General features: G+C 34.8%; 1 protein-coding gene across 4 annotated transcripts in view; it reads right to left on the reverse strand.

Moving 5' to 3' along the window:
- The window catches only part of LOC101743969 (methylcytosine dioxygenase TET), a 158,666-nt gene that overhangs the window by 124,081 nt on the left and 9,973 nt on the right, over positions 1–24,612 (reverse strand). For all 4 annotated transcript variants that reach the window (XM_038019059.2, XM_021347027.3, XM_038019061.2 and 1 more), the window contains exons 2-3: positions 15,352–17,227; positions 10,066–10,206 (exon numbers count right to left, since the gene is read on the reverse strand). In XM_038019059.2, the coding sequence (XP_037874987.1) occupies positions 10,066–10,206; positions 15,352–16,494 (1,284 nt within the window). In that variant the 5' untranslated portion in view covers positions 16,495–17,227. The remainder of the gene's footprint in view (positions 1–10,065; positions 10,207–15,351; positions 17,228–24,612) is intronic.

Below are 24,612 nucleotides of genomic sequence, written 5' to 3' on the forward strand. Positions count from 1 at the left end.
CTAAGTGAAAATTTTAAGATATGTGTTTCAAGTTTGTTAAATAGTACGTTATTATCCAGATATTAATAAATATCCAATTCCCGTTCGAAGTATCAGTCTTTTTTACCACATTTACTAACATAACCTTATAAATTATTTAACGGCTGGGACGTATCTTGTGTTTACGAATAAAAATAACAATAGTACAAACATACTATTGTAATAGATATACATATAGGTAATATTATTGAAATAAAATCCTTAACATCGTTGATAGACAAGTTCATAGATCCTTTGATGGTTGTTGGTGCCTGTAGAAACATAATATTATGTGAGTACTGTCAATCAAAATCTGACTAGAATTAGAGGCCTTATTTTTTTAAAGAAAATTCTCGACTTATGCAAGCATGTGTTTTGCATTGACACGTATTGTGTTACTGCTACATAAATATTGGCCATATTATAATATATTGGGCAATTTACAGTATACGGATCAAGATTGTTCTTCGGCATAGCAAAAAGCTTGCAATGTCATGTTGCATCACTATTACTAATGTAAAGTAGAGAGTATAAAAATATCAAAGCGAATAAAATGGAGTGGACAATGAAAAGTTTAGAAAAAAAAAAAACTCGAGTTGCGTATTATTAGAACAAAACACTGCTTTATTTAACGTTTTCCATTGTTTGAATATAATATATTGTACCTAGAATAAATACCGGTGTTTTAGAACAGAGGCCCATGTATGTATTTCACATGTAGAAAAATGTATAAGAATAATATTGTAGCTAAGAATTATAAAACAAAAAATAACACAATTTTACATTGTATGAGCCTCGGTCATAACTTTGAATTACGAAGCCTAAAATTGCAGTGGAAATGGTAATAAAATAATAAAGTCACTCGTCAAACTTAGTATATTCTACCACTACAACACAGATATTCGTCATATAAATAGTCGTTTCTGTGTGAAAAGATAGAGGTGAACTCATTTACTGCTGAATTTTTTAAAGAGATTTTATGACCTGGTAACTGAGACCTTTAAGTCATGTCTTATTTTAATTTATATTATTCATATTTTTATAAAAAATGATATTATGGAGTAAAATGAAATGAAGATGATTAATTTGAGACACTAATCAACTGGGATGAAATTAAGTGAAATGAATTGAGATGATATGGGATGAAATATAATCTCAGTAAAATGGTGGTCATTTACTAAGATTTTTTTAGTGGACTTTTTGGAGGACCCTGAGAAGTTACGTCCAGCGGCTTTGTTTCATTTTCCCACATTTGTGCACTTTCAAAGATATTAAACAGTTAATAAACCACCATTATTACACATTTAAACCCGAAGAAACACTAAATAGACAAAATAAAACAAATCACACAACTTCACTTCTCGCGTTCCCGCCAAAAAGTCCATTTAGTGCTGAAAATTTTTTATTGACACAGACTATACCTAGATGTTTTTATAGTATGCAACTTCCACAGTTAGAATTTTTTTTTTTTTTTTATTGCTTGGATGGGTGGACGAGCTCACAGCCCACCTAATGTTAAGTGGTTACTGGAGCCCATAGACATCCACAACGTAAATGCGCCACCCACCTCGAGATATAAGTTCTAAGGTCTCAGTATAGTTACAACGGCTACCCCACCCTTCGAACCGAAACGCATTACTGCTTCACGGCGGAAATAGGCGAGGTGGTGGTACCTACCCGTGCGGACTCACAAGAGGTCCTACCACCAGTAATTACGCAAATTATAATTTTGCGGGTTTCATTTTTATTACACGATGTTATTCCTTCACCGTGGAAGTCAATCGTTAACATTTGTTGAGTACGTATTTCATTAGAAAAATTGGTACCCGCCTGCGGGATTCGAACACCGGTGCATCGCTTCATACGAATGCAACGGACGTCTTATCCTTTAGGCCACGATGACTTCAAATTTCAATTTGTTCACGATTATTTCGCATTTGGAACGTTTAAATTAAAGCGATGTTGTGTATAAACACGCGTCTGACTCGCATCCTGTTTGTTTTTGGGTACCCACAAACGATTTCACAGTTTGTTTCTATCGACTGTAGAAATTCGACAAAAATGTATGACAAACTCGAGTGTAAAATTTACTTCAAGTTTTTTTTATATATATTTTTATTTTTATTTATTGCTTAGATGGGTGGACGAGCTCACAGCCTACCTGGTGTTAAGTGGTTAATGGAGTCTATAGACATCTACAACGGAAATGCCGCCAGCCGGCTTGAGATCAGAGTTCTAAGGTCTCAGTATAGTTATAACGGCTGCCCCACCCTTCAAACCGAAACGCATTACTGCTTCACGGCAGAAATAGACAGGGTGGTAGTACCTGCTCGTGCGGACTCATAAGACGTAATACCACCAGTAATTACGCAAATTGTAATTTTGCGGGTTTTATTTTTATTACACGATGTTGTTGCTTCACCGTGGAAGTCAATCGTGAACAGTTGTTAAGTACGTATTTCATGAGAAAAATTGGTACCCACCCGTGGGATTCGAACAACGGTGCATCGCTACATACGAATGCACCGGACGTGTTATCCTTTAGGCCACGACGACTCTTCACGAGTACTTAGGTTTCAAGTAGCTAAGCTGTGTGGCATTTGATTTTATTTGTTCATATTTTCTTTAGAATAACATTCCTTCCTCCAAAAAGGGTTTTCCCACATTTTCGATGTGTGTTCTGAATTTTTTACGAAATATATGAATCAAATAAAGCTCTGACGTTTCGATTGTTTGTTTCCAATAGGAAAATGTTTCGTAATCTGAATGTTTCATTTTTTCCACGACTTATGATCAATTTCGTTTTAGCTCAAACAAAACTTTTGGATTTATTTTTAATTTATTAAAGTACTTACCGTTAACAGGCGACGGGAGAACTTATTTTGAAAAAATCCACAACTTTCAAAGTCATCATTGTTCAATTTAAAATACTATTTTCCTTACGAACCTGCTTTTAATTTTATAATAGACGTTTTTTTTTATATATTTCAAAACACATTCTGTTAAGTGTGTGCCTGTTGCATGCAAGATGTATCGTTAATAAGTCGATCCGTCTGTCCGTTATATCAGCTGATAGCACAAAAACCCCGTCCCAACATCTGCCGGCCGAAAGGCCCGTGAATCACCGGCCCATGGCGCGTGCCACGTTGAAAAAAAAAAACGAAAAAAAAATCAGAAGTGTAAACTCCTGCCGACCGTTATAATCGCTTCACTCAGTGTGGGTGGACTCACGTGACCAAGGTTAGAAATCGTACGCGATTTTTTTGCAACTTGACAGCTGATGTCAAAAGGTTATTGAATTTATGCAAGAATTTCTTGGGCGAATTTTTTACCTTCAACTAAATTTACACAGGATTTGTTCTGCTCGTAGTTTGATTTTTACTTCATAAGTCAAAAGGGACTTCTTTGCGACCGTGACATGTGACTTTAGACACCTCTTAAGCCTCGTATTTATTTCAATTATCTTTGGGATTAATGACGTTTTAGACATATTTTAGATTTTTATTTGTTCAGCTATGACGAGCCTTTTTTGTTATCTGCTTTTTCCATAAGGTGATAAATTAATTGCAGTTCGTTAAAAGAGGAACAAATCTACAAAAGGGAAAAAACGATGCAAGGCGAAAGGAGAAATAATTTCACTAGAGATTTCGTGCAGTAGCAAACGGTGCAATTATTGTTGTCGCTGATCGAAATTAAAGCTTTAAATTATAGAACCGGGTAAATCTAATTGTAATATGAATGTGAATAAATTTTTTAAAGTTTACTAAAGTAATTTTCTTATCTCAAATTTTAAATGCACTCTTATAATGCTACTCGTGAAAACTCATAATTGTATTTCCTCATAAATAATTATTTATGAGTTTGTTAATTGTCAGTCCAATAAAATAACAAAAATATCTTTGAAGATTCCTCTGCAAGACAGTGAAATAGTTTTTACAAATGTTAATCTGGAAACTCAGACGTATAAATTTTGATTGTAACACATTTACGGTCATAAATATGACATCTAAATTGAGCAAAATTACAGTAAAAATACACAAAAATAATAAATCACGAAACTCAAACTTATTAAAGCGACTGTTATTCGATATACGAAAGATAAAACAAAATTGCTTTTCTACCGAATAAAATTCAGTTTTAATTTCAAGATGGCGACGCTCGCCGCCATTAATCTACGTCGGGAAAAAGTACGTCGATTGAACTAAATATGTGAATTTGCGACAAAACAAAAAAGCCATTAAAATGTACGATAAGCGATGGAGATTTATAGGCGAGTTACGCTGTAATGTTTATTTGTAGCGTATTTGTAAAGGACAAACACTATTTTTTATTTGCAAAGATATAACAAACATCATTTTGTTCTAACTAAATTAATGATATATTGTACGGGGCTCTTAACGAAAATGTCTATTTTCTATTACCATCATAATAACTCAACAAAATAATACTATTTATAAAAGAGCAAGCAAAGCAGTCTATAAATTTTTAACAGTTCCAAATTCAGTCTTATTTATAGGCTTTCTAATAAAATATCTGCTTATTTTTGAAAAAAAAAACACGCACTAACACAGACGCAAATGTACGCAAATAGTAAAACAAAGATGACGTGTTTTATGATTCTAATAATAGTGAATTCATTGCAGCTTGCGTCAAGGACTGTCTGGAACAAAATGACTATTAAATATCACTGATATGTCCCGTTTCTGATATACTGGTCACACTGGATTCATGTAACTACTCCATTAGCGGCGAATGATCTCAATGGTTATTCGAGGAATACTTTATTGGTGAAGTTAATGAGATTTGTAAATAGTTCTCCAAACAGGGTAGGTGATATATAAAATTTTGTGATATATTAAATTGAGTTAGTGAATGCTATTTACGTTGGTTACCATAAGGTTTTTAAATTGTTTAGTCATAGTTTTTCATATCCGACCAAACAAATATGTAGAGCAAAATATGAATGACGAAATTTTGGGTTTTAAAGTTATTTACATCTAAAAAGAGTATCGTAATGTTTTTTTTATTTTATTCATGCCAGATTTATATTATTATATATTGATCGATTTATCTATGATGGCTTGTATTAGTTAGTTGTTAACTTGTATTAGTAAATATGAAAAAATTCTCAGTAAAACCAAATGAATTGTTCGTAATGTTTCAAACTTTCTTAACATTAGTAAATCGATTGTACGCGATAAACGATATCTGCTTGAAAATAACACCTTTATTGAACAATAGCTGCAATCAGATGCGTGATAAGGCAGAGGGCGTGCCGAATGCCATCGGCAGCTATGATTGGAGGTGCGCGAGCGCATCTGCCGCGCACGTTGCGCTTAGGGTTGCAAGATCGAGAATTTTAATTTATACGCTTTTTTTTGTAGTAGAACAAATTGTATTTTTTTTATCCTACCTAAGTTGATAGACTTGAGAGGCTATTTCAGCGTAACCTTAGCTAGTAGGTGAACTCACGGGGCTCAAACCGGAGTGATGCTAACACTGACCCTAGCAAGAGCAGTGTTTCGCAGAATCTACCGCCGGATCGGACTGAGAAGATCCGACGAGAAACTCAGTAGGCCAAATTGTATTGAAATTCGTATTTAGCACATAAATGTAAGCTTAGTGTCAAACCCGAATCTAAAATAAAACTATGATAAGGTTTTAAATGTACATGTTACTTGTAAGTTACAATTTGCGTACACTCAATACCATGTGTTAATTTAAGGTAAAAAAATACTAGAAAAAAATAAAGATTTAGTTTATTAAAATGTTTGGTTTTATAATAATGAATTTCTGTTGTAGCTGACAACCCACAAGTAGCTCGTGCGCGGTGACAATGTGGGCGACATATGAACGTGAACAATGTAAATAATATTTACACGAAGTACATATACAAAAAAAAAAAAGAAAACTGTAACCGGTGAACATACAAAGGTGCAGTATGAAAAGACAGCTGAATCTTTGATTCGATAAAAATATAATGTTTCTTTTTTTGTGTTTTTTTTTTATGAAAGACACGTTGTTGTTTTGATATTCTGAGACTTAAAAGAATATATTTAGTGGTTACGTGGGCACAACGTTTCTCAGTCAAGTAATAAAGTAGCAGATAAATAAAATCAATTCAGATCTTATATACGTAAGACAAGAATGATAATGTCAGGTTTTTAAGTGAAAACATCAAAGGGACGTTAAGCGTCTCATTACCGGCGTCTAATTTTTAGTACTTATTCAAAGTGGGTCCTAAATAAACGTAATTCCTGGACCGAACAAGGGCCCATTCTCCCTGAAAAGCTTTACGATGCTTCTTTTAAAACTAATTTGCCCAAGTTACTTCGCAGGCGGTAACTTATAATCGTAAATTAAGTCGAGAAAGAGAAACGCCTCGCACTTTCATTGGATAAAGTTTTTTTGGTTGCCGGTGCGTTCAATGTTGCCAGTATTTTAATGTCTAGTTTAGTTTGGTAGAAAATAAAATTAAAAGCTACATTTTCTTTTTTCTGTAACTTAGTACGAGTCTAGTTTCCTTTACGTTTCTCGCCAATATTTTATTGCATCTACTCTTACAATTTGGTTTAGTTGAGTTTAAATGAGACCAATGACATTTTACCGATTATTTATTAATACTTATTTTAGTATTTACAGTTTATTTATTTCCTGTTTGGTATTTTCAGGCCAGCTTAATCTATATGCAGATAAATTTATATTACGTATCCGAGTCAAAAGTACTACAGTGCGAACCATCTTTTCACGGGCTATTAATTTTGCTGTTATGTTTTTTATTGCTATTTTATGGTAATCATTCGTCTTTGTCTTTTTACTTTTGGAATTCGGACTCAAATATTCAAGTGGCGATGAAAAGCTTTTTTAAAACATTTTAATGCATTGTTTTGTGTGACGTTTCTACATTAATTACGAAAAGAATTAAAATGGTAAGTATTTTTCTGTCTAGTGTAATCTACGACAGCTGAACCGTCCTTCACATGTTGACTGCCATATAGTTCACCCATATTATTTCATTACTTCATTACTTACTTTACTAGTGGTAGGACCTCTTGTGAGTCCGTACGGGTCTCACGGGTTAAAGTCAGAAGATTTGACAACTTCTCAGCCGAAATAGGTTAGGTTACGATACGCCCTACAACCAGTAAATAGGTAAATTCGAGAAGTATATTGGCATTATATATTTTTGGTCACGACATTATTCCTCCTAATCAAACCGTGTTAGGTACGTATTTCCGCAAAAAAATTGAAGCGGAGTTAGAGCATTAGCATAGTCGCATCGTTTATTAAGAGTACGTTTTACGGTCTTATCTATTAGTCTTTAACGATTATGAACATGTTATAATATCAATATCATTAGTTACAATTTTTCATTTTATTGCCAAAATGCTCAAGCAATGTTTTGATCGGTAGAACTATATAAAAAAAAAATAACAAACAGATTTTGCGTATAAGTTTATAGATTTCGCAAAACTACACGTCCATACATAAAAATGAATAAAAACATTATAATATAATTTTTGAGGACACAATCTATTGTAAGTAGGCCGTGACCTATTTAATTCAATAAAGAAAAATAAACAAAACCCACGACCGGATATGTAAGATATTCCTGTTTAAAGTGTTCAATATTTGCTATCATTTAAATTCATTTTTTAGTCTAGTTACATTTTAAAAAGTCCGCATCCTCTAATATTATAAATGGATTCTTAAACTATGAATTTTGTTGGATTTTGTTCCGAATCTGCGGTCGGCCGCGAGTTATTTGGATAATATTATTTCAGGATCGAATTAACCAACGGTGATATATGATATACCGGCTTAATGATTTGTAAATACATAAGATGAAATTTTGTGGAGGTTAATTAAAACAAACAACAAAACTCATAATCTTGATTATACATTTAGCTTAAGTACCTACATAATTTTTAGTGCACAAAGCCATGTAACGTCTATCAATATTTAATGAAGCAATAGAACAGAAAGAGAATACATTTTGATCGAAGTTTGATTGTCCTTGGAATTTCAATATTTTGATCAAATATTATCTAATTAATAATAATTATCTAATAAATATTGTCTAATAATAATAATCTAAGTAATTTGTCTACGAGAATAGAGATAAAAAGAAAACTTTCATTTTTCTTAAAGGATGTAAATTTAATCCTAAATTCTACTAATTAAATTAAATGTAATTATCAAGGCAGAATCATAGTAAGCGTTTTTCAGTGTTACCAGAACGGAAACAAGTTTCCAACAGAACAAAACGAAACATGCATGCAAATATCGTCACTGGCTTGAGCTTATTTGCGTCATCAGAAAAGTCGGCTCGACAAGTTTTTACTCACAGATCACCATTCAGACTATGTATAAAACATTTTAGAATCGACCACCATGTGAATTGAGATTTTGTGAATGATACGTATTATAAAAAAAACGCGGTCAACAAACATCAGTCGTGAAATTGCGTCGTTGGCGGCCATCTTTGAAATTTAAAATTCCTTTATGGTAAATCCAAAATTAATGTGGAATATATTTAAACGATGGTATTGCGGTAAAAAAAAAACGTGTATATGAACTTTGTTTGAAAAACGTATGGTGCTAAAATACAGAGTACTTATGTAATGAAGAGGGGGCGACAATCCTGATGATGACATGAAAACGTAAATCAAAATTTTGACTGCATTGAGGTGGTAAAATTAATGCTTTAAAGACTTTTTAATATGAGGGCCTAACAAAGATAAGAGAGGACATCTTAGGTGCTGGCTAACCAGACCTAGATAAACATAAGATGCTATTTAATATTTTAGCGAAATTCGTGCAAGCGTTCATTTCAGGGGCCATAAAAGATCCTTGAGATTATCGAGTTATTGGTCTGCCCGGGATCACAAGTACTGAGGTAAGGAAATTTGTAGTTCTTTCCCTAGTTCCTCGATCGGGGACGTTATGCGGGCTCAGTGGTGTGGATTGGGAGAGGCCTACGTCCAGCAATGGACGACTGTGGGCTGTTGATGATGATGATGATGATGATGCGGCCTTACTGGTAAATAAGTCCTGACTACTTCTACAGGATAACAATAGTGAATTCCAGCTTGAAGGAATATCCGTTACTCTTAATGGTAAGGAGTCTTGGACCTCATGAGCTTTAAGCCCATGGGCCCTCTAGGTCAGTGGACTGCCCGACGCCCCCACTCAAACCCCGGGATGTCTGCTAGATCAGAACCAGCGCTGCTTTCTTTAGTGGTAGCTACTTAAACAAACTTAGAAGACGCGCGACTGACGGTAATTATTTAAATTCATTTTGACAATTTGAATATTCTTATACGTGTTCATTTTCTTATTGTCCTTGTCAGAGAACTTAAGACCCGTTATAGTCGCATTACCTTACGTTATTACAACGTTATTACATTACGCATTATCTCACATAGTTACGATTACACCGGTCATCATTGGCGGGTTTGCTTCTAAAATCCTTCAACATCCATGCTATTAGCAAGCATGGCTGTAGTTAGTTACCTAAAGAAGGAATGTGTAGGGACCACAAATGTCTCCATAGCAACTAATAGTTATATGTATGTGTTGGCGATAATTATAATGCAATGATGCTACGTCAGTCTCGTGATTGTCGGGCTGTCGATAGCACGTTAGGTTGTAATCCCAATATACGTCACTTAACTGAATATAATAATAAATAATAATAAATATTTACTAACAATCACACCACGTTAACTGGTCCCGTGATAAGTTCGTAAAGAACTTGTGTTACAGATACCAGATAACGGAAATAAATGTAAGATTTTTATTATACATATACATATATTTAATATCCATCCATAACCCTGGAAAAGACATTTATATTTATCATACAAATATCTTCCCTTGGCGGGATTCGAACCCGCGACCCCCTTGTGTAGTGACCATGTCACTTACCACTACACCAGACAGCCAGACTGAACACGTGTCTTATTAATCCTTGCCCGATATAGAGACAACAAATGTTAGATTTAAATTAAGAACAAATTTGAAACAAAAGCGGAATCCACTCACCTTCTTCTCTGTCAACTTCTCGCATCGACGCTGCTTGCATATTTGATGGGACTTGTCGTTGCGACAGGGCGCGCAGTCGCCGCAGTTGTCCTTGCGCTGACAGCCGATGCACTCTCCGCAACGTTTCCTCTTCTTTTTCGTCTGTGGAATGCATTACCGTTGATTTACGTCTGGAATTTTTAATCTCTTTATTCGAAACCCGAAATAAATTCTTTGTTTTAACGAATTTTACGTTAGAGATTTGTCTGTTTATCATTAAAAAGAGCTGACGATTTTCTCATAATAATTTTGGATGTAGACGCTTTTTTATGAATTTACGTATAAATATGTGCAAATTGTGGGAGAATAGAAAGAAATAAAGGCATTTTCTCCAATTTTCACTGACGTAGACATAAAAAAATGTATGAATGTTACGACAAAGCCTAACGTAATGTAGACCTCGTTTATCTGGAAACGTATGGTAATCTAATGTATCGAATTTAGTATGGAAATCGTATCCGTAACGTAGTTACGGGAACCGCTTTCTTAGTGTACTTGAATTGGGAAACAATCCTATAGCGCGTGTCCTGCTAATTCGAACTTAAATTCTGACAGTGTAAGTATTAAAATTTAATGACGTCAAATAACATAATTCCTACATAATAGCAACTAAAATAATTCCAATTTAAAAAAATGTAAATTTTCAAATTCAATCGCCAATCGTAAATTTTCAATCGCCTTTACGAAATTCGTATGTTATTTTCTTGAGTCATGAGAATCGAACGAACAAAACATTTATGTTATTTCGCAGTAAAAGTTGAATACTAATGTGTGGCTTGTCTTTAACAAAAACAATCCCTCGTTTTCGAACTTGTTACTGTACCGTGTTATCAGATTCATTCCCGTTGGTTGCGTGTACAATTTCATTCACATACTCAATGCGGTTGAGTTGGTCCAACGTTCAACATTGGCGCAAACGTAGCATGAATGGTAATCTGAGACCAATATTTGGGCAAATTCAGCAAATTATTTCGTTGGATTGCGAACGTTTATTTATAATGAGTCTCGCTTCTGCGCCGTCGGGGCATCCAGTCGATGCAATCTGGATTAGTCCCGTTGCCTTTAATGCCATGCTTGGCGATAAAATTCATTTTAACATCAGTATTTTATGTTGTTTGGTCTAAATATTTTGAATCATCTAATAAATAGTTAAGTGAAGTTTGTTCTTACTAGAGAGTAGTCGAAATTCGACTATAATTAATTGGAATTGTAAGTTTGTACACTATTATGATTGTATTTTATACAATTTCGCCAAGACTACACTAAAAAAATATTAACAAAGACAAACAATATTTAATCTATTCTCAATTTGACAACAGACGTCAAGAACAAAAGTTTGACAATAAATAGTATACATGCGTGTGTGCATCAAATACGTGGTATGTAGTGTGTGATGTTTTCTTTATTGATTTAATGTATCTTTTATGCATTATTTAAAAAAATATTAGCATTGTGCACTTCTTCTCTATATTCTCTTTAAGTGTGAAAAATTTCATACTCCTCCGTCCGCGCAATTTTTGTAAAAAGGGATACAAAGTTTTTGCTTCACGTATTAATATATAGATTTAGAATGATTAAAATGTCATAATTTATAGGTTAGGTCGTTTGCTTAGAATTTTAAAGTTTGCAAAACAGCTTTTGGAATAAATGAAAACATTTACAGAATAAAAAAATGCAGCAGCTGGGATACGGATAGGGAGTCGCAATTATTTGGTGTAATTTTATTCGTGCATACTCGTTTATCTTCGTCTGTAATCGGAACCAAGCGATTGTCGCTCGACAAACAGCTGACGAAAATTCAAATTAAGAATGCTTTTTTATTTTATTCTAATGTAATTTCGTTTCCATATCATTTTACAAAAAATTAAAAAATATATATAAATACATACGTATAAAATATTTTGCTTAATGTCTTTTCTTGTACGAACTTATAAGTTTGAAACACAAATTTGAATAGAATCGTGAATGTTATGTGAAACAAGTATCCTATGGACACACATACTTCTAAAGACATTACTATTTTATGCGGTGTTTTGGTATGCGGGCTCAGCAGATGTATGAAGCAGCATTTACTATGTTATTGCATTTAACCTTTGGAATGTGCCTTAATAGACACGTTATAAGAAATAAGCTTAGCAGGTGTATCTATTGATATTTTACGTTTCGCTCACGTCATATGTAACTTCACTGTGTATTGGATAAAAAATGAATAATTTCATCGTAGAGAATATCTTGCTTGGGTTAATAATAGTAAAAAAATATATCTAATAAAAAATACTATTATAGAATAACTGAATTTACCAAAGCTTCACGTAAAAAAAATCATTACGTTTTAATCGATTATTTTAAAAAATAAAACTAAATATTAGTTGTCACTTCTGGCTCACTTAGATCGATGTTATTTTTTTCTAGGAAGCGACCGAAATGGATTTTCCCTGTTCGACTCATTCGAGTAATGAGTAATGGATCTTGTATTGTTGCAATGGAAAATGTGATCTATCATTTAAGGACTAAGATGGATAATATATGTACCATATAAATGAAAGAGTAAAAATATAATATTCAATTTGCTTTTACTATGAACGATACGTGTTATTTATACATGATATCACACCTAATTTAAAGTTTGTCAATAAAGTATTCCTTACAATTTTTTTTTCATTTAACAACGACTACTGTACTACTGAAGAATGACGATGCCATGAAAGGTAAACTTGTTTGAAAGAGTGGCGGTCCTGTTATTATATGTAGGTACGTCAATTTAAAATAATTAAAAAACTTGCAAGCTTATCTTGAAAATGTCGTAAGCGAGAATCAGGCATCTCTCAAATATCGTTGTATGATGGCTACCGCCAAATGCCATGAAAAAAAAACCGAGGTCTGCTTTCAAGCGAAAAGATCCAAGTTCCTGACTAATTTTTGTTTCTGCTTATGTTGAGAGAATATACTATATCGACCTAAATAAAATCGATTTCAGTAATAATCTCACACAAAATAAGATTATTATTTTGCGATTACTGGCGATCCTAACATATGTACGTCAATATAAAATAATTAAAAAAACTTATAGAATATATTATATCGACCTAAATAAAATCGATTACAGTAATAATCTCACACAAAATAAGATTATTATTTTGGGATTACCGGAGAACCTACGTCAGTATAAAATAATTAAAAAAATTTAGAGAATATATAAAATCGCCCTAAATAAAATCGATTTTAGTAGTAATCTCACACAAAATAAGAGTATTATTTTTCGATTACTGTACAGTTTAGTGGACATAAATTTTTCTTTACTTCCCACTGAAATTCGCCGCACGCTACTTATGTCATATAACGGTACGATGTAGCTTGCAATTTTATTAGCAATCGCGTGTACGTAACGAGCTAGCGATGTAATCTGTTATATTTTACTACGATCGTATTTAACGATGCGATTTTAAATGTATTTTTTATTATTATTTGAAATTGTTAAGACAGAAGAATATATTGAGACGTTTTAATTTTTTTATTATTCATCTTCAGTAGCATAGTCAGATTTAAATTTCGATATTTAAAATCATTGAAATCATTTCCTGTTCTCATTTTTTTAATTTTCATACCATTGAGCTGTTGAAAATTTTAATTGAAATTTTTATTTCGACCTAATAAAAGGGTTCTTCATAAACGAATAGACTATTAGTTCACGATATTAGCAGCTGTTGTAAAGGTGTTCGTTATTAGATTCAAAAGTGTTGACATTTATTTGAACAAAATGATGTTCACAATCGAACCGTCTAGAAGAATGGTAAGTTTTTGTCGACTTAGCGTCCATATAGCTCGATAATATATCTTTTAAAATACCTTAACACAAGACAAACAAATAGTTTAGTTCCTTCAGAATACGATACAAATCTATATATTAATACGTGAAGCAAAAACTTTGTATCCCTTTTTACGAAAATTGCGCGGACGGAGGAGTATGAAATTTTCCACATTTATAGAGAATATAGAGGAGAAGTGCACAATGCTAATATCTTTTTAAAATAATGCATAAAAGATATATTAAATCAATAAAGAAAACATTACACATATTACCATGTATTTGACACAACACATATATAAAAATATACTCTTTGTTTATTGTCGATTGTCAAACTTTTGTTAGTGTTTAAAGTCAAATTGAGAATAGATGAATATTGTTTGTCTTTATTATTATTTATGTATAGTGCAGTTTTGACGAAATCTGTGATTATATTATATAAGTATAATAGTATTTGACAATAGAACCATAATAATGTTTAAACATACAATTGATTAAAGTCGAATTTCGACTTCTGCGGGACCACTAGTATAATTTAATTCATAGCTATGAAAGCCTTCGTAAGTTTTCCATCGTAATTCAGACAACTCAATAACGCTCTAAGTTCTGAAGCTCGGTAGCTCCACATAATTACCAGTTAATAGCATTCGTCTTAAATTTGGTAGTCATAAAATTTTCTAAGCAGGACACGCGTAAATCGACCGAGTTTAATTTGTGTTTTAAACGAGAGCGAAAGAGAGAGTGAGGAAGTTAATTTATTGGCGAAGCAAGAGAATCGGCTAACTATTAAATTTATAGCCGCGAAGACAGAGAGTTCGGCCATTTCGAAACTCGAGGCCGGGAATAAAAACTGCTCCCCGAATAATAAAAGGTGGAATTACGGGGAAAGTTTCTCTTTTTCGGGCGCTCTTGAATATCCACTTTCAGCGGCGCGGAGCTGAATGAAAATTCTGGGAATTCTCATATCTTTCGTCGAATGTAGAGTCGGCTCTACGCGATTCCCGCGCGGCTTGTTTACGCAATTCGCCAATTCGCAGGAAGGAGATTAGTTGACGTTCCAAGATTTTATTGTGTGCCTTTGAACTTTCCACGTTTGCTTTGTTCCTTTTATTGTTTGAGGATGGATTTACGCTAAATCTAAATCTATGTACACGAGGTGAACTTGTGAGTCTTTGGGAAATAACTTTCTTACTGGTGGTAGGACCTGTTGTGAGTCCGCGCGGGTGAGTACCACCACCCTGCCTATTTCTGCCGTGAAGCAGTAATGCGTTTCGGTTTGAAGGGTGGGACAGCCGTTGTAACTATACTTGAGGCCTTAGAAATTTACCTCAAGATGAGTGGCGTATTTACGCTGTGGATGTCTATGGGCACCAGTAACCACTTAACACCAAGTGGGCTGTGAGCTCGTCCAACAAACTAAGCAACAAAAAAAAAGTGCTCACCTGTTTCTCACTGGATATGTCGTCCAGTTCCATCGGGCCTGTGTTCATCGGCGGAGCTCCATGCATGGGCGACTTGAATCCCGCCGTAGAGGAGACAGCGGCGACCTGCCCGCTGCTCTCCGACCCGACCTCCATGTTCGAACAGTCTGATTCAGAACTATTCGCACGCATTTTCCGTCGTTCTTTTTTCCTGAAGTCGGACCTCGTCGGTGATGATCCACTACCAAAGCCGTTCGATTTCTTATCATAGCCGTTATCGATCAGCATTGGGTTCTGGAAATTGCTATGGTGCAGTCCGTTCGGCGTGTATTTGTCTTGCAGTGACTTAACATCGAAAGGCTCGTTTTTCAATACATGAACGACCGTTGGACTTTGAATGTTTTGTATTAAGCTTCCGTTTTGATGTAAAAGCGCTCCGTTCTGATGTAAGATTCCATTTTGTCCTGGAAACGCGTTAATCGTCGCGATATTCGGCTGATAGAGCTGGATGTGCCGGTCGTCGATGTACGCCTGGCCCGCTGGAGCCAGCTCCCTCGCCTGCAAGGGGGCCGGCACTATGGGATAGCTTCTGGCGTTAACGGCGGTCAAAGTGTGGAATGTCGTAGCGTTTACCGGCGATAGCGTCGTCAGCGTGGTCGACAACGGCGTCACTTGAGCCAGGGTGGTGAGGTGAACCGGAGACGACGGGGTAGTGAGTTGCGTGAGCTGTGTTAAATGACTAGGGCTCGCACTCGGCGTCGGACTCGCCGTCACCGGCACCGGAGTCACGCTCGGCAACCCGGTTTCCGGTATCACGGTCGTTTCTGGAAACGTTTGGAATTGGCTTTGGAAGGACGGCAGCTTGTTAGGTATGGGCTGCAAAGTGACGGACTGGTAGTCTAGAGGCGAAGAGAATCCTGCACGGAGTATCGCATCCTTTGAGTTGACCGTGATCGGCATTGACTCCCAAGGCCGGTACTGCGGCTGGCTGGCGATGACGGAGACGGTGTCACCGGTCCGCTCGTAGTACTCCCAGGCGGGGTCGAGCAGTCGCGCGTCGGCGGTGAGGATCCGCTGCTCGTTGTCGGCCATGTCTCCGAAGGTGGAGAAGGGCGGTAGGTGCGCGCCGTCCGCGCCCGCCTCGCTCCTAAGAGTCTCGCTCATCACGTGTTGTCGCGGCGTTGCCTCATCGCGCTACTCTTCAATATCTCTTACAAAAAAAATATCTCTAATCTATATCCTCGTACTGAACACTCGTAACTGGAACTAGTTTTTTGTACTCTGTCACCGTTGGATTCAGGTCCTCGGTTCTATACTAATGGTTATACGGCACACCGGTTTGCACTTAAACTAATCACAATATCTTCGTTTATATATATATATATATATAAATGTTCTTTATGTTTGTTTTAACATAAGCGATACCTTATACTTATACGGGCTTATAAAATCTTTGGCTGATCTTTACAAAACGCTCGTGTTTTCGTATCGATTAAAATTTTTTGTTTTTTTTGTTTTGTTAATTAACGATCGATAAAATATCTTGTGCACTCGTTTAACGATTACTATTAGTTTTGGAACGTGTAAATACTGGTCGTTGGTTGTTTGTCTTGTGGTTTCTCGTTTGAAGGCTCCTCCTTATAATTGTAAATACCAATCGCTTCAGACTTAAATTAATTTGTACTGTTTGGGATTTTGCGTATACTATTTACGATTACATTTATCGTTAAAAGGTTAAAAAAATAGTGCTTATATTATTATTATTATTATTTTTTTGTCTTTTTTTTTTTTTTCGAAAGAAAAGATATGACTGGAGGCTTTGGTTTTATGATTTCGTAGTTTCTCGTCGTTTCGGTGCGGCCTCAACGTGTCAGCTAACCGTGCGGCGCGCACCACTCTGTGAACAATAAACAAGTTTTATTAAAGTTACAGTTTCATTAAAATTACAGTTACATTAAAATTACAGTTACATTAAAATTACAGTTAATTATTGGTGATTCGTTTTAAATACACATAGCTATAGACTAAACAAACACGTGCACTCAAACAATTAATATGCTTGTTGTTTTGTACGTTATCTGTCAATTAGAAACTAATTAACAACAACGTTGTCTAAAAATAAAACAATCAATAAAATATATACTTTATTACGTGATGCAAAAACTTTGTAACCCTTTTTACGCAAATTGCGCGGACGGAGGTGTATGAAATTTCCCACACTTATAGAGAATATAGAGAAGGACTGCAGAATGCTAATTTTTTTTTACATTAAATATCAATACAAAAACCTTACACACGCATTTATATATATGTATACCCTTTATTTACTGTCAAACTTTTGTCATTACTTAAAGTCTGTGGTCAAATTGAGAATAGATTAATATTGTTTATCTTTATTAATATTTGTCTACAGTCTAGTCTTGGCGAAATCTGTGATTATAGAAGTGTGATGATAGTTTTTGACAATAGAACCTTAATAATGTTCAAACTTATAATTTCAATTAATTATAGTCGAATTTCGACTACAGAGGGATTACTAGTAATAATTATTAAAATACGTATTGTTTCAAAACGTTTGAGCCGACGGTAAGTGAAACTGTTGTAATTCATCTAACATTATTCAATGAACAAATTAATGTAATCAAAAACAATAATCTCTTTTTTTATTTCTCATTATAGAGAAGGCGCGAAATCTAATGCGTTCCATGCCATGTTTACTACGAAAGCACGCGCATGCGCCGAACGTGTTTGTTTGCCGTAATCGATGCAATCGCTGCGAGTTTTGAAAAGAAAGTTTTTGTTACGAATATTTCCTTAAGAATATAAAAAGAATTTGCAATAACAGAAGCATTCGATTTGAAAAAAACCGCACTATAATATATAATATTATTTATAGTATTGTATTATATATGTATTATTTGTTATATATGCATATTATAGGTTATTATGTCTCGAGAATATTTAGTTTATGTTTCGATTAGTTATTTGCATAAATTTTACCTAGAAATTGCCACATAATAATATGTATATATCTATGATACATTAGAACTAAACTCAAATTGAAATGTTATGTTTTCGAAGTTGATGTTTTGATTATTGGCTTAATAAACAAAGATGTTAAGTAAAGATATTTTAACTCTCTTGCCGAGAATTGCGATAATATAATCATCCTACATAATATTTACAATTTATTAACGAGCAAGCGTACATACCGGAAAAACTGACAAAAACGACTGCCGACCGTGCCATTAACAATGTCAATATATTTGTTAACTGCTTTTCCGACGCTAGCACTCGCGAATGTACACGAGGATAATTCAAATATAAAATTTCACGATTTATTTATTTAATAAAATTGGTAAATCAATTGTAAACACTATAACAGTAACTGGTGGTAGGACCTCTGAGTCCGCACGGGTAGGTAGGTACCACCAGCCTGCCTATTTCTGCCGTGAAGCAGTAATGCGTTTCGGTTTGAAGGGCGGAGCAGCCGTTGAACTATACTGAGACCTTGAGATATAAGCCACCCCCCTTGAGATATAAGTTCTAAGATCTCAGTATAGTTACAACGGCTGCCACGCCCTTCAAACCGAAACGCATTAATGCTTCACGGCAGAAATAGGCAGGGTGGTGGTACCTACCCGCGTGATTCACAAGAGGCCCTACCACCAGTAAAAAGGTTTTTGTTGTTTATTTTTAATATATAAACCTGTCGTTGATACATGCAATAAACAAAATAAATAAATCCATTTCGATACATAACCACATAAAACAAGCTAACAATAACCAAGTAAATCACAAAACACGTACATAAGACACGTAACGAGACACGCAAATCGTTCGCACCATTAAATCGCATTGATAGAACGCTGGCGATAATCGTGAAGTGATGTTCCCTTAAGGTCACTATCTACTGACGCGAAAACACGACACGCACGTTGCAATCTTTACGAATAAAGACGCTTAAAATACACAAGACATTTTAATATCCTATTAAATGAATAAGGGAGTTAGAGAGAGAGAGAGAGAGAGAGAGAGAGAGAGAGAGAGAGAGAGAGAGAGAGAGAGTATTCCTTATAGTAAATAAAAAAAAATTAACAACGCGAAACATTAAACACAAAAAACGTACAATTGGCGGTTTTATCGCTAAGAGCGATCTCTTCCAGACAACCATCAGGTGGATAAGAATTATTTGGAAACGAATTACACATCATGCATGCACACGACATACATACACATAAACACATACATAGACATACATACACAAATACCATACATATATATATTTATAAATATACATACAAATATGAACAATGTAATAATACCTGAATAATAAATTAATGAATACCATGTTAATGAAACATATTCTACATTTTAGGTTACTTAAAATAAAGCAAAAGTAAATGCACGTGTTGAGATCACAGATCCAAGAGCCGGGGCCAGTTACGACTCCTTGAATATTTACGATTTAATATCACAATAATATGCTCGGATGGGATCTCTATTGGGAGTCATAACTATCGCACTAGTTGCGTCTGATGTTTAAAATACGACTAGAACTGAAGATTGGAATTAAGGGGGAGACCAAGAATTTAAGAGGAAGAAAAAAGGTAGACGTTAAATGTCCCGTAACTTCTAGACATTCAGTGTGATTGACATAGTATTAACATACTTAAACATGAGAACTAGAAATATACCCATATGTGTGTCATTAACTTGGCACATCAAGAGTAGAGTAGATAAGCTGACAATATAGTGAGGGCTGACATTACACTATCCCTGACATTACTTTTAAAGTGGGCGTTCCTAAAACTTATACTATTTTAAGACAGTAGTGTAACTTTTTTATAATGTGTACACGCAGCGTTTTTGTGTCAATGGACGAGTGTCTTAACGTAATGACGTCACGGTGACCTGACCTCGATAGGTTCAGAGCTTAGCCTTTGACGGACAGTTCAAGAGTTTATATAATTTCTTTTACATACCTAAATCTACGGACAGTGATATTGTGTTGGTCGTTTATCGTATATACATAAGTTATATACTTAAATAAACTTCGGCGCCATCTTGGAATGTGGCGTTTCATTTTAATATAAAAAAATTAAGATGCGAAGAGTTATTTAAATGAAGGGATAATAAAATTACCGTTCTGGGAAACCTATTTGTTTTGTGAGAGTTAAAGTACTATTAAAGTACTTACAGGACAGCAGAATCAAAATGTAACAGACCTCCATTTATTTGCAATTTTTTTATTGCTTAGATGGATGGACGAGCTCACAGCCCATCTGGTGTTAAGTGGTTACTGGAGCCCATAAACATCTACAACGTAAATGCACGACCCACCTTGAGATATAAGTTCTAAGGTCTCAGTATAGTTACAACGGCTGCCCCACCCTTCAAACCAAAACGCATTACTGCTTCACGGCAGAAATAGGCAGGTCAGTGGAACCTACCCGTGCGGACTCACAAGTGGTAGTACCACCAGTATTTTAAATACAGTCAAAACCGTTTACTGCGACATCGTTTAGAACAACATGCCGGTTATAATAACCTAGAACAAAGGTCCCGGCTGAATGCCATATGACCGCCTTATTAAAAATATTGCTTTCTACGACATTGGTAATAACGACATACCTCATAAAACGACCACATTTGACTAATATTTCGGAGAATTAGATCTGTTAGAACGACCGGCTATGCTGTATTGTAAACAATTTAATCAAACAAATGTAAACAATTAAAATCAGGAAAGAAAACAATAGGATTTAGTTTAGTGTAAGGTCTTTTCTAATTCTTAGAAACAAAACACGTGCATGCGGTAGAATCAAAGCCCGCTTCTTCATATCTCTTCAGTTAGTTTGTTACTTATCTATAGACAAGACGCACCAAAATTTTGTGGAATTATTCGTGAAACTTTCAAAATGTCGCAAAGAAAAAGAAAACAAATTAATATTGAAGAAAAATTGTGTATTATGTAAATATATTTTTCCAATAATTCCCTATCGATTTGTTTGTACTTGCACGATACACATTAAACATCACCGGTTGTTACGACTATCGGTTTTTACGACTGAATATGAGCAGTCCCTTCGATGTCGTTATAACAGATTTTGACTGTAATCAGAATTATTTTAAATTTGAAAATAAATATTTAAGTCTAAAAAATCGTTCTTTTATTGTAGTGTAAGCTTCGAAAATCCAACTGAATTGCAGTGTTGCAGTATCGCTTCTTCGGCGACCTCAAAAAAAAAAAAAACAAGCCGCACCATCTTCACGCTGCAGCACTATTGGTGTAAACAATCTATTAATAGAAGGGTGCGATGCTTAATGCTGCGCTCTATTTCGAAGCAACTATTTTAAGGGTAAACTATTTTCGGTAGATTCCATTTTAAAACTCGTCTATTTTCCGAGTAGACGTATAGGAAGGACACCGTTTTATTTTCGGCAGTTTAAATTCGGAATTATGATAACGATAGCCTTTTTTACGATATGATTGATACGAAGAGAGACTTTATAGCATTATAGCATTATATATAATACACTTTATAGCACACCAACACAATTTACATATAAATAAACAGTCAAAAAGAGATACATTTGTACAATAAGCGATCTTATCGCTAAAAGCGATCTTTTCCAGACAACTGTTTAATTTACAGAAATTCTGGAAAATATAAAAATAATGAATGATTATGACCTGATTAAAATTCGCCCGGCTGTTTTCCCGTTGGAACAAAACTTAAAGAGGTTTCCGTGGGTGATGCTCGTAGTGCCCTACGACTACAAACGCTTACGGTCACTCAGGCCGTAGGTAAGTACATGCGATATAAAAGTGTCAACCGACTAACGTACTCTGACGGTTTCTATATTAGTAGTTGACGTTCCAAATAGGAACATAATATATCTCGTGTTTATTAAGAAAATGTATATGAAACCGGTTTTTTTCATCTGACAGTTGAAATTCTAGGGGAAATACCCACAATTATTGACTCATTATTTATTAACCAACAGACACAGCCCACTGAGTTTCTCGCCGGATATTCTGAGTGGGCCGCGTTTCCGATCCGGTGGTAGATTCTGTGAAGCACTGCTCTTGCTAGGGCCAGTGTCAGCACCACTCCAGTTTGAGCCCCGTGAGCTCACCTACACGTTAGGGTGAAGCTGAAATAGCCTCTCAAGGCTATCAGCATAGGTAGGAAAAAAGGGAAATGTGTATTTGCTATCGAAGCACCCGTATGTGTGTACTCAACTTTTCATCCCTTCATTGGCATTGAGCGCCCGTAATCAAGTGCCTTTTCATAATTTTGTCAATGATAGGCCACAGCGCGGCTTGACGTTGCCAATGTCTATGGACAGCAGGGACTAATATCGGGTGGGATACATAGCTGGTTAGATAAATTTATTAATAAGTAATGTAAATATAATACAGGATACAAATTACTAGATCAGAGGCGATAAAAAAATTTAAAATATTAACTTCTAGTTTTGGTTCCAATGGGATTCACCACAGCCATCGATACAATCATAATTGTGCATTTATTAATCAAAGATTTACAAGAAGAAGCATTACTTTTACCGTACGCCATAAAATATTAGACGTCAGCTGAAATAGCCTGTCAAGGCTATCAGCATAGGTAGGAAAAAAAAAGACGTCGCATAAAGTTTGAAGGTCTTCGGTGGTAACACAGGGACTTCTCAAAAAGTTTGAGATGCACTGGAACGAAACAAGACTTTGAATATGCTTTTCTTATATTAAAGAGCTAAACTAGTAATGTTAATGTCCATATCACAGTCTGAATTATGCAGATATGTTATTGAAATAATTATAAATTATCAAACCATGATTATTTGCCACACTCTTACATTGATACAGGGAAGGAAGGACCTTGGAGGTAATTTAAAAATGTGCCTTAAATTACATTTGAAGCCGTCAGCGCAAAAGTGGCCTAAGCTTACCATAGTTAGCATGAAGATTAGGCAAAAACAATACGCCCGCAAATAATGTTCACAAAGCCATCTGTTATCTATCGCCGAAACTAGGGATAGGCCGGTATTGCGTCAAAATTTGTTTTGTTTCAAATAAATTGCAATTTAGAAGCACCAATTATGAAAAATTGTGGCTTAGGCCACTTTTACGCTGATGGCCTCATTTGCAGAAGAAAAATCAGCTAAATGTTATGGGCCAACTCATAGCTCTTTTTGCGATACACGGTTACGGAAGCCCGTAATGTTAATTTTAATGAGGCATGCGATTGAAGTCCCTATAGTATCGTATAACTGTACTACTCTTTAACCGGAACGAAAAAGTCCTTTGCCGCAGAAATTAACATGCTGGTGGTACTTACATATGTGGGCTCAAATTACGCCATGCCGTCAGTAAAGTAGCGCGCTTTCAAATTTAGCAACCACCAAAATTAATATTCTTTTTGTTTGTAAATATAAACAAATTTAATAAATTAAGTTTATTATTCACCGTAGTTATTTTTTTAAATAATTTATTGTAAATGTTAGAGATTTTTAAGATATTGACATCATTAGCTGCATAAAGAAAGCATTTCATCCTAACATTCTTCTATTAAATTCACGCTCCTTTTATTGAATAAAAACAATTCTATTCTCTCTACTGCCCAAGTACATTGATCAATAAGTCTCAAATGTGTTCAAGTTAAGACTGCCTTCATTTTTTAAATTAGTAATGAGTTTTGACGTTATCAATAAGATTATAACAAAAATGAGGTTTAAGTCGCACACTATTTATAAAAATATAGGCTAAAGTGTCTGTTTGAATAAAGCCAATGATGACGTCATTTGCGATCAAACCAAGGTCAAACATATTTTGATTTCAATGTTGGTAACTAAAGATAACTTTTCAATAAAAAAACTGGTTTTCTGTAATCAACTAGCTTATGCTTCGAAATAGGTTATGAATAAAAAAAAATTGTCATTGCCAATTTACTTATAGCTTTACAAATATTTTGGTCAACGAAAATAACATTTTCTTCATTTTATTTATGTATTTCGTTCTAAAGTTATATATATTTAGACGTTTTGTCAAAGTATGGAAGCAAATTTACAATAAAGGCGACCATGGTTCAACAAATATTCGACATGATTAGGTGCGGTATCAAATGAATCGACAGGATAAAGTTAGGCACCTTGTGGACAACATATAATAATTCAGAGTATAAATGTCAGTTATCTACTACATGATAGTTATTCATAGTTATTCTTAATATATATAATTTTTTTTTTTTTTTTTTTTAAACAATCACGCCACGTTAA

The sequence above is a fragment of the Bombyx mori genome, chromosome 22 (assembly GCF_030269925.1).
Source record: "Bombyx mori chromosome 22, ASM3026992v2".
NCBI classification, from domain to species: domain Eukaryota; kingdom Metazoa; phylum Arthropoda; class Insecta; order Lepidoptera; family Bombycidae; genus Bombyx; species Bombyx mori.